Source organism: Giraffa tippelskirchi, chromosome 5 (assembly GCF_054371585.1).
Source record: "Giraffa tippelskirchi isolate mGirTip1 chromosome 5, T2T-mGirTip1v1.2.pri, whole genome shotgun sequence".
NCBI lineage: Eukaryota > Metazoa > Chordata > Mammalia > Artiodactyla > Giraffidae > Giraffa > Giraffa tippelskirchi.
In genome coordinates this window covers 76,339,251-76,352,079 of record NC_137279.1, presented here as the reverse complement: position 1 = coordinate 76,352,079, position 12,829 = coordinate 76,339,251, and the positions used below count along the sequence as shown (strand labels likewise).

At 50.3% G+C, this 12,829-nt stretch overlaps 1 protein-coding gene across 1 annotated transcript; it reads right to left on the bottom strand.

Moving 5' to 3' along the window:
- Nucleotides 1–9,661: 9,661 nt before the first annotated feature.
- KISS1 (KiSS-1 metastasis suppressor) lies at nucleotides 9,662–12,299 on the bottom strand. The gene is made up of 2 exons (XM_081494948.1): nucleotides 12,197–12,299; nucleotides 9,662–9,966 (listed from the first exon to the last, which is right to left on the bottom strand). Exons 1-2 carry the CDS (start codon nucleotides 12,297–12,299, stop codon nucleotides 9,662–9,664), a joined length of 408 nt encoding a protein of 135 aa, XP_081351074.1.
- Between the last annotated feature and the right edge of the window lie 530 nt (nucleotides 12,300–12,829).

The following is a 12,829-nucleotide window of genomic DNA, read 5'->3' as shown; positions in this document are numbered from 1 at the left end:
TGTAGGTCTCAGTGCTCTTTCATTCATTAGCAAGTATCCACTGAGCATTTCTTATGTATCAGACACTTTTCCAGATGTGAGAGTTACAAAGGTGACAGAAGCACTTTCTTTCTCTGCAGCCCTGTAAGGAGGGACCTTCAGCCCCCCTGCTCAGACAGGAGGTTGAGGCTTCAGAGGACTCAGGGAAGGACAAGCCGAGCAGTGTGCCCAGGACTCCCGGCTCCTCTCTGGGGCTACATGACTGCCCGAGCCCACGGGATGCAAAGGAGAGGGTGCCAGGGTGGGGCTGAGTCTGCCAGCCCGCAGGGCTTCCTGTGGGGCAGAGAGCTCCTCAGAGCCCCCACCTTGCTGCAGTGTGGACCCCCGGCACAGCGGGGCCCTCAGCTGTGTCCTAGGTCAGGACTCTGGACTCTTCTATGGCAAAGGCAGGGCTGGGGGTCCCCCAGCCAGTCCAGCCCTCTGTGGCCCCAAGCACTCCAACCAGAAATACCCTTCTTGCCCACCTCCCGGTCTTCTGCCAGTGTGTGCAACACACATCAGTGCTGGCCCTGTGTACCAGTGTGAATAAGAAGAGGGAGTAACCTCCATGAGAGAGACACATTTGTCAAACTGCAGACCAGAGTTGCAGGCACCAGAGGGGAGGCAGGGAACCAGCTTCTGGGGGGTGACGCGGCCCAGACACCATTGGCTCTAGCTTCTCCCAGGACCCCGGCCAAGCTGGGAGTGGCAGCCGTTTCTCGCTCTCTCTTCTCACCAGCTCCTCTCAGCCCACCCGCCCCACCTTTGTGGGACCGGGATCCTGAGACCAGACACCGGGTACCACATCCCAGCGAGTCTGTGGCCCAGAGTCAGAGCCAGCAGGAATCCGGAAATCAAGACCTGAAGGTCCATGGAGGGCTCCGCAGAAGCTTAACTGGGAGCGAGAGGCCTCAGGGGTCATAAAGCCCTTGAAGGTTCTTCCACAGAAACTGGAACCAGAGCTGTTTGTGCAGCCTCATCGTACAGGCTGAGGTCTGTGATGGCAGGGAGAAAGAATCCGGTTTTAGCTCCACTCTAAGGAAGAACCGTTGAGCAGTCAGCACCGTCCAGTGAACACGAATGCCCTGTATGGGGTCACCTCGGACCCTGGGACAGTTGGCCCGGTGTTTTAGGATTCTGTGCATCCTGGCTGCCTGCCCAGTGGCCAGCCTGTTCCACTCCCGTCTCCAGTGTCGAGTGGGGGTGGGCAGGACGGCGGGTGAGTCTCCCTCTGAGCTGGGCCCACCAGTGCCCTGGGCTGCGGGAGGAGCGTGGGTAGGTAGGGACCTTTCTCAGGTTATCGAGCGGGCCCATCAGCCCGGGTCCAGGGTTTCTCACGGAAGCCCCCGTGGAGTCCCAGGCCAGGCCCCAGGCTGCGTCACCTGGAGGTCGGGGAGCGGCCGGGGGCGGAGGCAGGGGCTGGGCGGCACCTGCCCTCTCCCCTGGGGCAGGCCTGTGACGCCAGTGCCCTCCGGAACAGCGTCAATCCCTGCAGCCGTCCTCTGCTCTCTCTTCAGATCCGCCAGGCATGCAGGCTGGGGGAAGGGACTTTCACAGGGGGCTGGGGCGCTGCAAATCTCTCAGGACACAGTGGGACTCAGGGTTTCTCTAAAAGTGCTCCCAATCCCCTTGCTCTAGGACAGTGATTCCAAGGAGATTCAGGATTGTGACCAAGGATGGAGGGGCCAGCAGAGATGAAGGGTAGAAGGGGAGAAGGCTGAGTGGCACAGAGAGCCTGGTTTTTCCTGCTTTGAAAGGTTCATGGATTTATTTCCACCAGCATTAGTTTAGTGGAAAGCTCTTGCCAAGGCTACAGCCCTGGGGAAGGTGGAAAGAGGTCGAATTCACTGAGGCTTGGAATTGGGGAGCTAAATATCTCTGGACTGGTCCTGCTTCTGTGCATAAAAAGCAAATGGGGAAGCAGGAGCAAAGATAAAAAGGACACATCTTTTCTTTACCTGTCTTCCTCCCCACGTCACACTTGGCCCCCCATCCCCAGAGGGCCCAGCTGCCTCCTCGGAGGAATTTTCAATCAGATGGGAGCACTGAGCTTGCAGAGATGAGCAGCTGGGGCCTTGAGAGGAAAAAAAAGACCCCGAGTGGAGCTTAATAGCCAGCCAGGGCTGCCTTGTGTGGGTGCACCCTCCGGAGGGAACAATTACTTGGAAGGCACTGGGGCTGGGACCAGGAGCACCTTGAAGTTGGGGGGCGGGGATGCAGAGAACCAAGTGTCCCTAACTGGTTGTTCTGGGGACCTTGGAGGAACAGAAATCCAGCTACAGGGTTGGGGTGATCCCAACTAGAGGCCTGCTCAAGTAATGGCCCAGGAAATTGAAGGCAGGTCACCCAGGCCTTGGGAGGTGCAGGAGCCTGAGGGGGAGGATAGGATCGGCAAGGAGGCTGAGGGCTTGGTGGGAGAGCCTGGTCAAAGGAGAATTTCTGAAATGATACGCACCAGTGTAGTGGGACCAGACTCCATATCCTGAGGCACGGAAGCTAGAAGCATAATACACTGCTTCCCCCAGATGGCACTGGGATCTGCTCCATTATCAGAGAAAGCTTAAACTAGAAAAAAGTTCCGTTTCCATAAGAGGAGTACCAGTGGAGCAGCTCAGTGGAGGGCATGTGTGTGTGAGTGTGTGTGTGTGTGTGTGTGTGTGTGTGTGTGTGTGCTGGGCGGGGGTGGTGGTGACCCAGGGGCAGTGGTTCTGACCGGAAGGTGCTAGGCTTTGTGTGCTAGTCTCACCAGGGAAGTGGAAGGAAGTGGTTGTATCCCAAGAACATTTCCTAGAAAATGGACCCCTTCCTCTCTTTCTTCTCTCTTTCCTTTCTTTATTAGAGAAGTAAATGCTCTAGTTTTAAAACCCAATAGAACCCAAAGGCTTTTAAGGGTAACCAGCACCTCCAGTCCTGCGTCCAGTCCCCATGACAAGTCCTGCTCTACCGCGGCAAAACCCTTCTCTCTCGGCTATTTTGCTGTTGTTGGTCGTACGTATCCCTAAAGGGATATGCTTAAACTGCCATTTCTAAATTTTTCAATTTTATTCATTATTACTTCTTTTATGGCAATTAAGGATTTCTCTTATACTCTGGCCCTCTTGATTTGGCAAAATCAAAAGTCAGTACTTAGATTATTATAATTAAACTAACATTCACGTGTATTAAAATTACATTTCTTTGTGTAATTTTCTGCTTTTCATTAAGTTCATCATTGCCCTCCTCCGTTCCCACTCCTTGTTTTTCTACGCGCAGCTGCTCCAGGCCACCAGTGGGATGCCCAGCTAATGCGCCAGTAGGATTTACTCCCAGGGCCTCGGTGCTCCTGAGCCTGCTGCACATCATTGTCTGGGGGATCTCTTTGCTGCTCCCCTCTGTGGCTTCCTGTGTCCAGGCTCTGGGGCTTTCTTCTTTCTCAGTTGACACATGTTTAAGTGGAAGATGTATTCCAAAGTTTGCAGAGAAAAAGTACAGGAGAAGTAAACACTTCCAGTACTGGTATGTCTAAAAATGTTTCCATTACTCCTTACTCTTTAAAGTGTGAGTAGAATTCTACATTGAAGCTTATTTCCCCTCTGAAATCGGAAGCTGTTTTCCAGTATCTTCTGATTTTAACAAATCTGGTACAACTCTGATTCCCGACTCTTCTATGGTTTGATCTTTAGGGGTTTTCACCACCTTCCCTACCCCTGGCATGGATGTTTTTCCATTCGTGTGCTGAGCACTCAGTAGATGCCCTCAACCTGGAAATTCATGTCCTTCCGTTCTGGAAAATCATCCTGCATTAATTCTTTGGTCATTTCTTCCCTTCCATTTCCTCCTTTCTGACTTCTGGAACTCACATTATTAGGATATTGCAACTTCTGTTTGATTCTTAAGTTTCTTATATTTTATCTCCTGATTTCTTTTTGTTCTACCTTCTATGAGATTTTTTTAACTTGATGTTTCAACTTTTATTTCTTAAAAAATTATGTCCTTTAATTTTAACTTCTGAAGGACCTTTCTGATTCTTTTATTATTCCTACTTTATTGCATTCACTATTTGTTTTATAGGTGCAAAATTTTCTCGTATATCCTCTGAGGATATTAATTACAGCCTAATTTTTTCACGATGTCTCTGGTTTCTCTGTGTTTGTTTGTTTTGGTCTTCTCTTCCAAATAGAGGTTTTATTCAAGCTCCTGGGACAACTTGGCTCTCCATTCATTAACAGAGACAGGTGGAAGGGCCTAGAAACTTGATGTGCAGGGGCAAGGTTCACAGCTGGTGTACCCCACGCTAGATGAGGGCTTTCAGCAAACTTGTCCCTGGAGCACTGCTACAGATGAATGTTTGTGTCCCCCCAAATAATATATTGAAATCTTAACTCTCAATGTGATGATATTAGGAGGTGAGGCCTTCATGGGTGATTAGGTCATGAGAGTGGAGCTCCCATGAAAGGGATTAGTGCCCTTATATAAAAGACCCCAGCGAGCTCCCTGCTCCTTTCTACCACGTGAGGACACAACAAAAGCGCAGCCATCTATGAATGGGAAAGTGGGCCCTCACCAGGCAAAATCAGGGGCCCCTTGATTTTGGACTTCCCAGCCTCCAGAACTGTGAAAAATAAATTTCTGTTGTCTATTAGCCTCTCAATTTGTGGTAGGTAGTTAAAACAGCCCAAGTGGACTAAGGAATGTATCCTTCAATGTCAGAATCTTCTGGTCTTTCCTTTGGGGCTTTCTCTCTCCCATTCGGGGGGTGGTCTTTGTTGCCTACATTCTAAGAAGAGATTGCGAAAGGGCTGGGGACTTACCCAGGAAGACTTTCACACAGTCCACTCTCTTTTTTCCCTCTTTTCAGCCACTCTCTTTATCCCCATCCTCATTGTGCTTATGACCCCCTGACTAGAGTCTCTACTGAATCCTTGAGAGAAAGCCTCTAGCTTCTTCCCAATGGGGAAGCAGGAAGCATGGCTATGTTGGCTGGATAGAGGGGACTCAGGAAGTCTAACTTCTCCACATAGAGATTTCCAGCCAGTCCCCTGTTTTCAGTCTAGAATTTGTCCCAAGTACCTCCAAATACCAAGAACTGGCTCTGGGAGTCAATGAGTTATGGCTCTCCAGCAGACCCCTTTTGCTGGCTTTGAGGTTGTAGCTTCCTTCATTCTGCCAAGTCCTCCATCTAATTCCCATCTTCAATATTTGGCTGTCATTTCTCACCTGCTGTGGTTTCCTATCCCTTCTCTTTGTCCTTGGGAGTTTATTCCTTTCTTGTTCCTTTGCTATCTTTTAAGGGGCTTAAGGAGTGAACAGACATGAATGAGTCAAAAGTGGTACTGTGAAACATTTTGTGAAGGTAATGGACTATATTGTGACCAGCAATCCTACTACTGGGCTGCTGCTGCTGCTAAGTCGCTTCAGTCGTGTCTGACTCTGTGCGACCCCGTAGACAGCAGCCCACCAGACTCCGCCGTCCCTGGGATTCTCCAGGCAACAACAATGGAGTGGGTTGCCATTTCTTTCTTCAATGCATGAAAGTGAAAAGTGAAAGTGAAGTCTCTCAGTCGTGTCCAACTCTTCACAACCCCATGGACTGCAGCCTACCAGGCTCCTCTATCCATGGGATTTTCCAGGCAAGAGTACTGGAGTGGGTTGCCATTGCCTTCTCCGACTACTGGGCATATACCCTGAAAAAACCACAATTCTAAAAGACACATCTACCCCAATGTTCATTGCAGCACTGTTTTTGATAGCCAGGACATGGAAGCAACCTAGATGTCCATCAACAGATGAATGGATAAAGAAGTTGTACTAGCTATATACTGTGGAATATTACTCAGCCATAAAAAGAACGAATTTGAGTCAGTTCTAGTGAGGTGGATGAACCTAGAGCCTCTAATACAGAGTGAAGAAGTCAGAAAGAGAAAAGCAAATATCATATATTAATGCATATGTATGGACTCTAGAAAAATTGTACTGATGAACCTATTTTGGGGGCAGCAATAGAGACACAGATATAGAGAACCGACTTTGGATATGAGGTGGGGAAGGAGAGGGTGGGACGAATTGAGAGAGTAGCATTGACATATATGCATATCATATGTAAGACAGATAGCCAGTGGGGATTTACTGTCTGACGCAAGCAGCTCAACCCAGTGCTCTGTGATAACCTAGAGGGGTGGGATGGCATGGGAGGTGGGAGGGAGGTTCAAGAGGGTGGCTACATATGTATACCTATGGCTGATTCATACTGATGTATGGCAGAAACCAACACAACATTGTAAAGCAATTATCCTTCAATTGAAAATAAATAAAAATGTTTAAAAGCCTATATTGGACAGACAATAAATAAAATATAGGCAAGCAAAGTCCAAGAAGAGGATGAAATTAGCGGCTCTTTGTTGTAATCTGGCTCTCTCCTGATAACCAAAATCAGCCCTGCTGGCCTCCAGGCTCCCTGCTCTGAGCCTGTTGGGCTCTGATGTTTAAAATGGAAGGAGGCACCAAAGGTGGGGAAGGGCACACTAGCTCCCCTGGGACTTGGCATCTTTGCCTCCCTATGACCAAGTCTGGACCTGAGGAAGCTGCTTCCAGAGAAAGGAGACAGACAGGGACAAAATCAGTTGCCTGACCACTAATGGGAGGTTTGAGGGGAGGAGGCTTGCTCTGGGGATTGGTGACCTCACTTGTGTTGTTATTAAAGAAGTCAGAGAGAGATTAGGATAGAATTACATTGACTGCCAGAGACCTGCTCCCCAAGACAAACCATTCAGGAAGAAGGCTGGCTCTGCCACACAGCAGAGCCAGAGAGAAAGGAAAGGTTGTAGTGTGTAGGAAGATTATGATACTTGGAATTAGAATGTCAGAGTGTCACTCTGGGCTCTCTAACTTGCCAGTATGTGACCTTGGGCACATCACTTAACCTTTCTGAGAATACTGTCCACTTCATGCAGTTGTTGTGAGGTTAAAATGGAGTAGCGCTGCGCTGAGCACAATGTAGTTTCTTAAAAAATTGCTTGTTAATATATTAAGAATGATACTAGAGGCAGAAATTCCCCTGGATCCCTCCCACTTCCATCCCTCATATGCTTCGGGCCATGAGACCAACTCCCTCCTAGTGCAACAGACTTACCAAAAGGGGAGGAATGTGGAAAGAGGTCCTCCCACTTCCCCTTCCCCAGGGAAAGATGCCCAGGCCTCCTGGATTCTCGTCCCTTGGGGACTGCCCAGAGTTCTCAGGAAGGAGTGCATTTGAGAGCCCCTAGGCAGCCCTACCTCCAAGTCTTTGGGCTCTGTTGCCCTAGCTCTCTGAGCCCACTCAGAGGTTTGGGAGGTGGATGGGAATCCCTGGGGCACCTCACTGCCTGAAATGTGCTCTGGACATTCCCTTCAATCTGTTCAGAGTCAGGCTGGGACCCTCAGGAAACCAAAGACCCCTTCCTCCCATGGAGACCCCCATCCATACACGGTACATGGGACCAAGAACTGCAAAGCCTGCAGTCTCATAGGCACAGCCCTGGGAGAGAAGATAGGACTAGCAGACTCAGTTCTCCTCCTGCTGCCCACTGAAGCAGCTAGAGCAGAGATCCTAGAGAGCATCTGGGTTGCAGAGGGAGCTAACAAGGCCTGAAATGCAGTTAGAGGGGTCACACCACAGGCAGAGTCACACAAACACATGTGTGTTTCTCACATTTACCCCTCTCTTACATATACCTTCTCACACACAGGCCTGCTTCTTATACCAGAGAACACATTTCACACATTCACCCCTGAAATAACACATACACACACACACACACGTGCGCACACACACGCACACACACATGCACACACACGTGTGTGCACACACGTGCACACACATACACGCGCACACGCCTGTCTCCTATGTGCTTAAACTTAAGGTCATGAGCAGAGTTAGAGGGGCTCACAGGAGATTTTGGAAAAGTAGGCTGGCTAAGAGCAGATTTTAGAGACTCGTTAACTTCTTCATGCCAGTAGACTTCATCAGAGAAAGGACTAGTCCGGGGAATAGAATAACTCACTTAACAGAATAGGTGCTGAGTTTATGATTCCTCTCCTAGAAGTACAGAGACACACTCCAGGCTGTTTGGAAGATGATATGTCAGCAGCATCACCCTGTCACACCATACTAGGACCTGAGCTCACAGCAGTTTCAAAAATTTGAGAGATGCTTGAGGACGGTTTCAGGGTAGAGATGAGGGTGGGGCAGGTTGTCATGTTTCCATGGCAGCCTATCTCATTGCCATAGCAACAAGATTCTGCCTCTATTCTGTGGAGCCCGAGTTTCTGTAATGGGTGGAACATTGGTGTTTCATGGAATGGTGATGAACCCCACAATCCTTCTAGGAAAGAGCGTTTCCATTCTAGACCAAGCAGGATAGTGGTAGCCTGAGGCTGTCAAATAGGGCTGGGTTTTTCTGTGGGCAGAAGCCTCGATTTCCTGGGGTTTCCTAACTACTCTCTCATTCCTACAGCAATTTAAACTCCCCAGCCATTGCAGACCCCCAGGAATATCCTCACAAGGCAAATTGAGCTTTTCTGATGTCTACCACAGCTTACTCTAATGTCATGTCATGTCAGAGAAGTGTGACAGTGCGATGGGGAAGCCAGGCTCTGGAGTCAGGAGCCTGAAATGGCTTGCCACTCATTGGCCGTGTGCCTTGAATGAGTTGTTTTTCTTTTTAAACCTTAGGGTATTCACTGTGAAAATGGGGTCAATATATGCTAAGCCCCCTGGGTGGTCCCAAGGGTGTAGAGAAGTGATGCACATAAATCCATCCAGGGTTTCCAGGGGGGTGTGGTGGATCCATCCAGGGTTTCCAGGGGTTGCAGTGGTGGATACATGGCCAGGTCCCTGCTGACACTCCTTGCAAATGGAGTGGGGCTTTAGGGTCTTGTGGCCAAGCACCCCAGTGGAGGTCTGACTGTGGAACTAGGGTGATATTTATACCTCAGTGAATGGGGCAGTGGTCAGTATCATCTCCCAGATTAGGCTGTTCCAATGGCTGAAAACTCCCCTGGGAAAAGGGGAGGTACTTAACCCAGCTGCCTTCCCTGTCCTAGATCAGAGCTACTCAAAGTGTGGGCGCCAGGCTCAGGGCCCTCTGCAAAATGGTTGCTACCCATCTGCAGTGACATAAGTCTAGGAACTGAGAGAACGTCTTCAGAAATTTTTATAGTATTTTGATGTTGCTGTAATACCACCCAAGCAGCATCCAAATGGGGCTTCTTTTTGGTTGTTTTTTAAAGTCTTAGAGAGATTCTGTGTGTGTGTGTGTGTGTGTGTGTGTGTGTGTGTGTGTGTGTGTAAAAGTACTGATCTGCCCCATTTGTTTTTTAAAGTCTTAGAGAGATTGTGTGTGTGTGTGTGTGTGTGTGTGTAAAAGTACTGATCTGCCCCATTGCGGGGAAAACAAGCTGGTCCTTCACCACCTCTAGTTTGAAAAGCACTGATGATAAAGCCACCTTAAAACCAGCTAAAGATCCAGTTGAGAGACGAGGGGAACAATCTCATCCGCGCCACCTGCAAAAATGAGTCCCGGGTCACACGCAGGTGAGTCGGCAGCATTTCCTTTATTGCTTCCCGACACAAATTCCAAGTCGACAGCCCTCCCCTGCCCGTCGCGCTCCGGCCCCACCTCCGCGCTCAACCCCGCGCGGCGCCGCGGCCCCAGGGCAGCGCCGCCTGCCGCCTGCCGTAGCGCAGGCCGAAGGAGTTCCAGTTGTAGGCGGACACGTCCTTCTCCCGCTGCACCAGCACCGCGCCCCTCGGGGCCGGGATCATGCGGCTGCGGGGGGCGCACGGGCCCGGCCGCTGGGGGCCCGCGGAGCTCTCAGGAGGGCACAGCGCGGCCCCCCGAGGCTGAGGCCCGGCCGCTGCGGGCTTCCCCGCCGCGCACCGCGGGCTCTGCTCCCAGGGCGCCTGGAGCGTCGCGGGTCCGAGCTGCGGGCCTACGACAGAGCCACAGGGAGAGGCTGAGTGAGGCGGGGGCCGAGAAAGAGGCTTTGGACCACCTCCTCACATCCCCATCTTCGGCTTCCCTTTTGTCCCTTGACCCCTACGAAGCTCAGCGCTGGCGCCAGCAGCAGCTTAGCTTGGGTGGCTAGTCCATTTGCTCCTCTCCTTCAACATAGCTATGATTTCAGATATTTCACAGGATTTTCTTGAGGGTCTTTTACATTGAATTCCTTTTTTTTTTTTTAAGGAAGCAAGCAGGATAGAGCTTGGAAATAATCAGCTTTGCTTCTCTTCGCGGCTGGCTGGCTGGCTCTCTACCCCTGCTTTTCATCAGACTCCTACTAGACTGAGCTCCTTGGGGTGGTTGGGGCCATGTCCACTCATCTGAGTCTCTCAGAGTCTTGAAAACAGTGCCTTGCTTATAGCAGGGCCTCAAAAAGCCTTGTTAAATATATAAAAGCTAATGAAAGGCTTGTAGTTAAACAAATGAAGAAAGCGAAGCAAAGACCACTGTGCTCCCACACCCTCAACAAATGTGAACCCCTAATAAGCTATATCAGGACTTCAGCAAAGAAGGGGAATTGGGTCACCTCAACCAGCTCGCCTCCCCTACTCCACGTATAATCTCTCTCCTTCATACTGAGGGCTAATGAGGCTAACTTGGAAGGCACTTCACACGCAAGGCTCATTAAGTTCATTAAATTTTTAGTAGTAAGATAGTGCAGCTAGCTCTCAGGAGACAATGACCCCAGCCAGTTGTGGCAAGGGATAGGTGGAAATGAGGTCTGGGGTGTGAGGGGGTGCGTGTTGGGTGGAGGGGGATAGTTGACTCTGAGCCCTGCTCTTCAGTGCCCCGGCACACTCTGGAGAAGAGGAGCGTGGGGGAGTCTGGTCCAGGGTGAGTGAAAATCTTCCTAGCCACCTCTAGTTTGAAAATCTTCCTAGGAGGGCCCTGGCCTGGCTGAGATGGAGGGGACGATGACCTCTTTTCCAGCTACAGCCATCATCCCAGCAGGTGGGCCACTGCTTAGGCATCACTGTTTTTAGCATCACCTAAAAGCTTTTGCCAAAAAGAGCCAAAAGCTCAGTGTCCCCAGGGCGGTGGTGACATTTTTCTCCAGGGCATCCTCCCTCACCCAGAAAGAGCACCTGATCCTAGGAGAGAAGACATTCTTGGCAAAGGACACTGGCGTCCATGATCTCTTTGCTTTGGGATATCTTTTTTTTTTTTTTTGGCAGCACAGGGTCTTCTGCACATGGGCTTTCTCTTGTTCCAGCGAGCAGGGGCTACTCTCTAGTTGTGCTAGGTGGGCTGCTCATAGCAGTGGCTTCTCTTGTTGTGGAGTATGGGCTCTCAAGTGTGTGGGCTTCAGTAGCTGTGGTTCTTGGGCTCTAAAGCACAGGCTCAATAGTTGCGGTGCTTGGGCTTAGTTACTCCTTCCCAAATCAGGAATCAAACCTGTGTCTCCTGCATTGGCAGGCAGATTCTTTACCACTGAGCCACCAGGGAAGCCCACTTTGGGATATCTTATGGGCACAATGATAACTTGTGTATAGAAAGAATGCTGAAAGTTCCAGAGGTGGAGAGGAACAGAGGTCCTAAGAGGCCAGGCTGGCCACCGAGCAGTGTTAAACCTTGATTCCTGACTTCTTGGGGATGAGCACTTCCTAGCTCACGCCCTGTAGAGGGCACTCTCGGGGGAGCGCGGCACCTGCTGGGTTTCTGCAGCCTTGGACTGAGTGACTCTGGGAAGGTTTCTTTACCTCTTTGGGCCTCAGTTTCTCCAGGTCTTCAATTCCACAATGAACTCATAAGATTGAGAGGTATTAAGGATCTATCCTTTTGTGTAGGTTTGTTTTTTTTTTTTTTCCAATTCCCCATAAAGGAACTGAGGTCACTGATAAGATAGACTTGCATAGTAAATGCCTTCCCAGCAGATCTGCACAGAGAAGTGGTTGGCATAGAGTAAACCATGAAGAAGCTCGGTGGTTAACAAGTTCCTGAACTAGAGTGAGCCTCCTGATGTCTATAACAGCAGAAATCCATCTCTTGCTTGCAAGGTTAGGGGGGCCCCTATATGTGTTGCATGTGCCAGTCTTAGGTTTCCATTGTGTAGCTTTAAATTCATATCAATGGATTAGCCATATCTGAAAAATATGGCAGCTCTCATTTTGCATCAATTCACTTGCTTCCTCCCAACCCTCTTCCCAGACAACTCATACCTGTGGTTCTAGGATTCTCCATGGGCGCCACCTTTTCTAATGTCTCCCTGAAGGAGGTGGCACAAAGGAAAAGCATCAGCTGCCAGGAAAGCAGCAGGTTCATCCTGGTGAGAAGATGCAGGTCCTGGAAGTGCCCTGAGGCCAAGACAGAGGGAGGAGGAACGGGGTTAGGCTTGCCGTCTGGGCTAGGATCTGGGGCAGAGCCCAGCATGAAGCAGGCACCTGGAAGGGAGGAGACAACCCTGCCCTTGGAAGCCCCTCGTGGAGGGATGAGCCTGAACTGGCACAGCACGGAAATAGGACTGAGACCCCTTACACCATATAGTTCAAGCTAAACTCATGCTAGATGAGGATTGTCAGGGAGGGCCTCCTGCCAGGTGAGGCCAGTAAAGTTAGGAAGGAAAGAAGAGAGGGAGGATCCATACTGGTGGAAGGGGCAGGACTGCTCAGGTTGGAAAACGCTAGGGTTCTGAATTTCAGGTTTGCTGGAGAGGAATGTTGGGAAAACGAGGAGTGAGGTGCAGTGTGACAGTGAACAGGGAGGGGTTAAGTGAGGTGGGGCAGGGAGTTGCACTGCGTGGAGGATGCTGAGGCCCCAGCCATTTCCCTGGAGCCTGGGAACAGGCGCTTCTT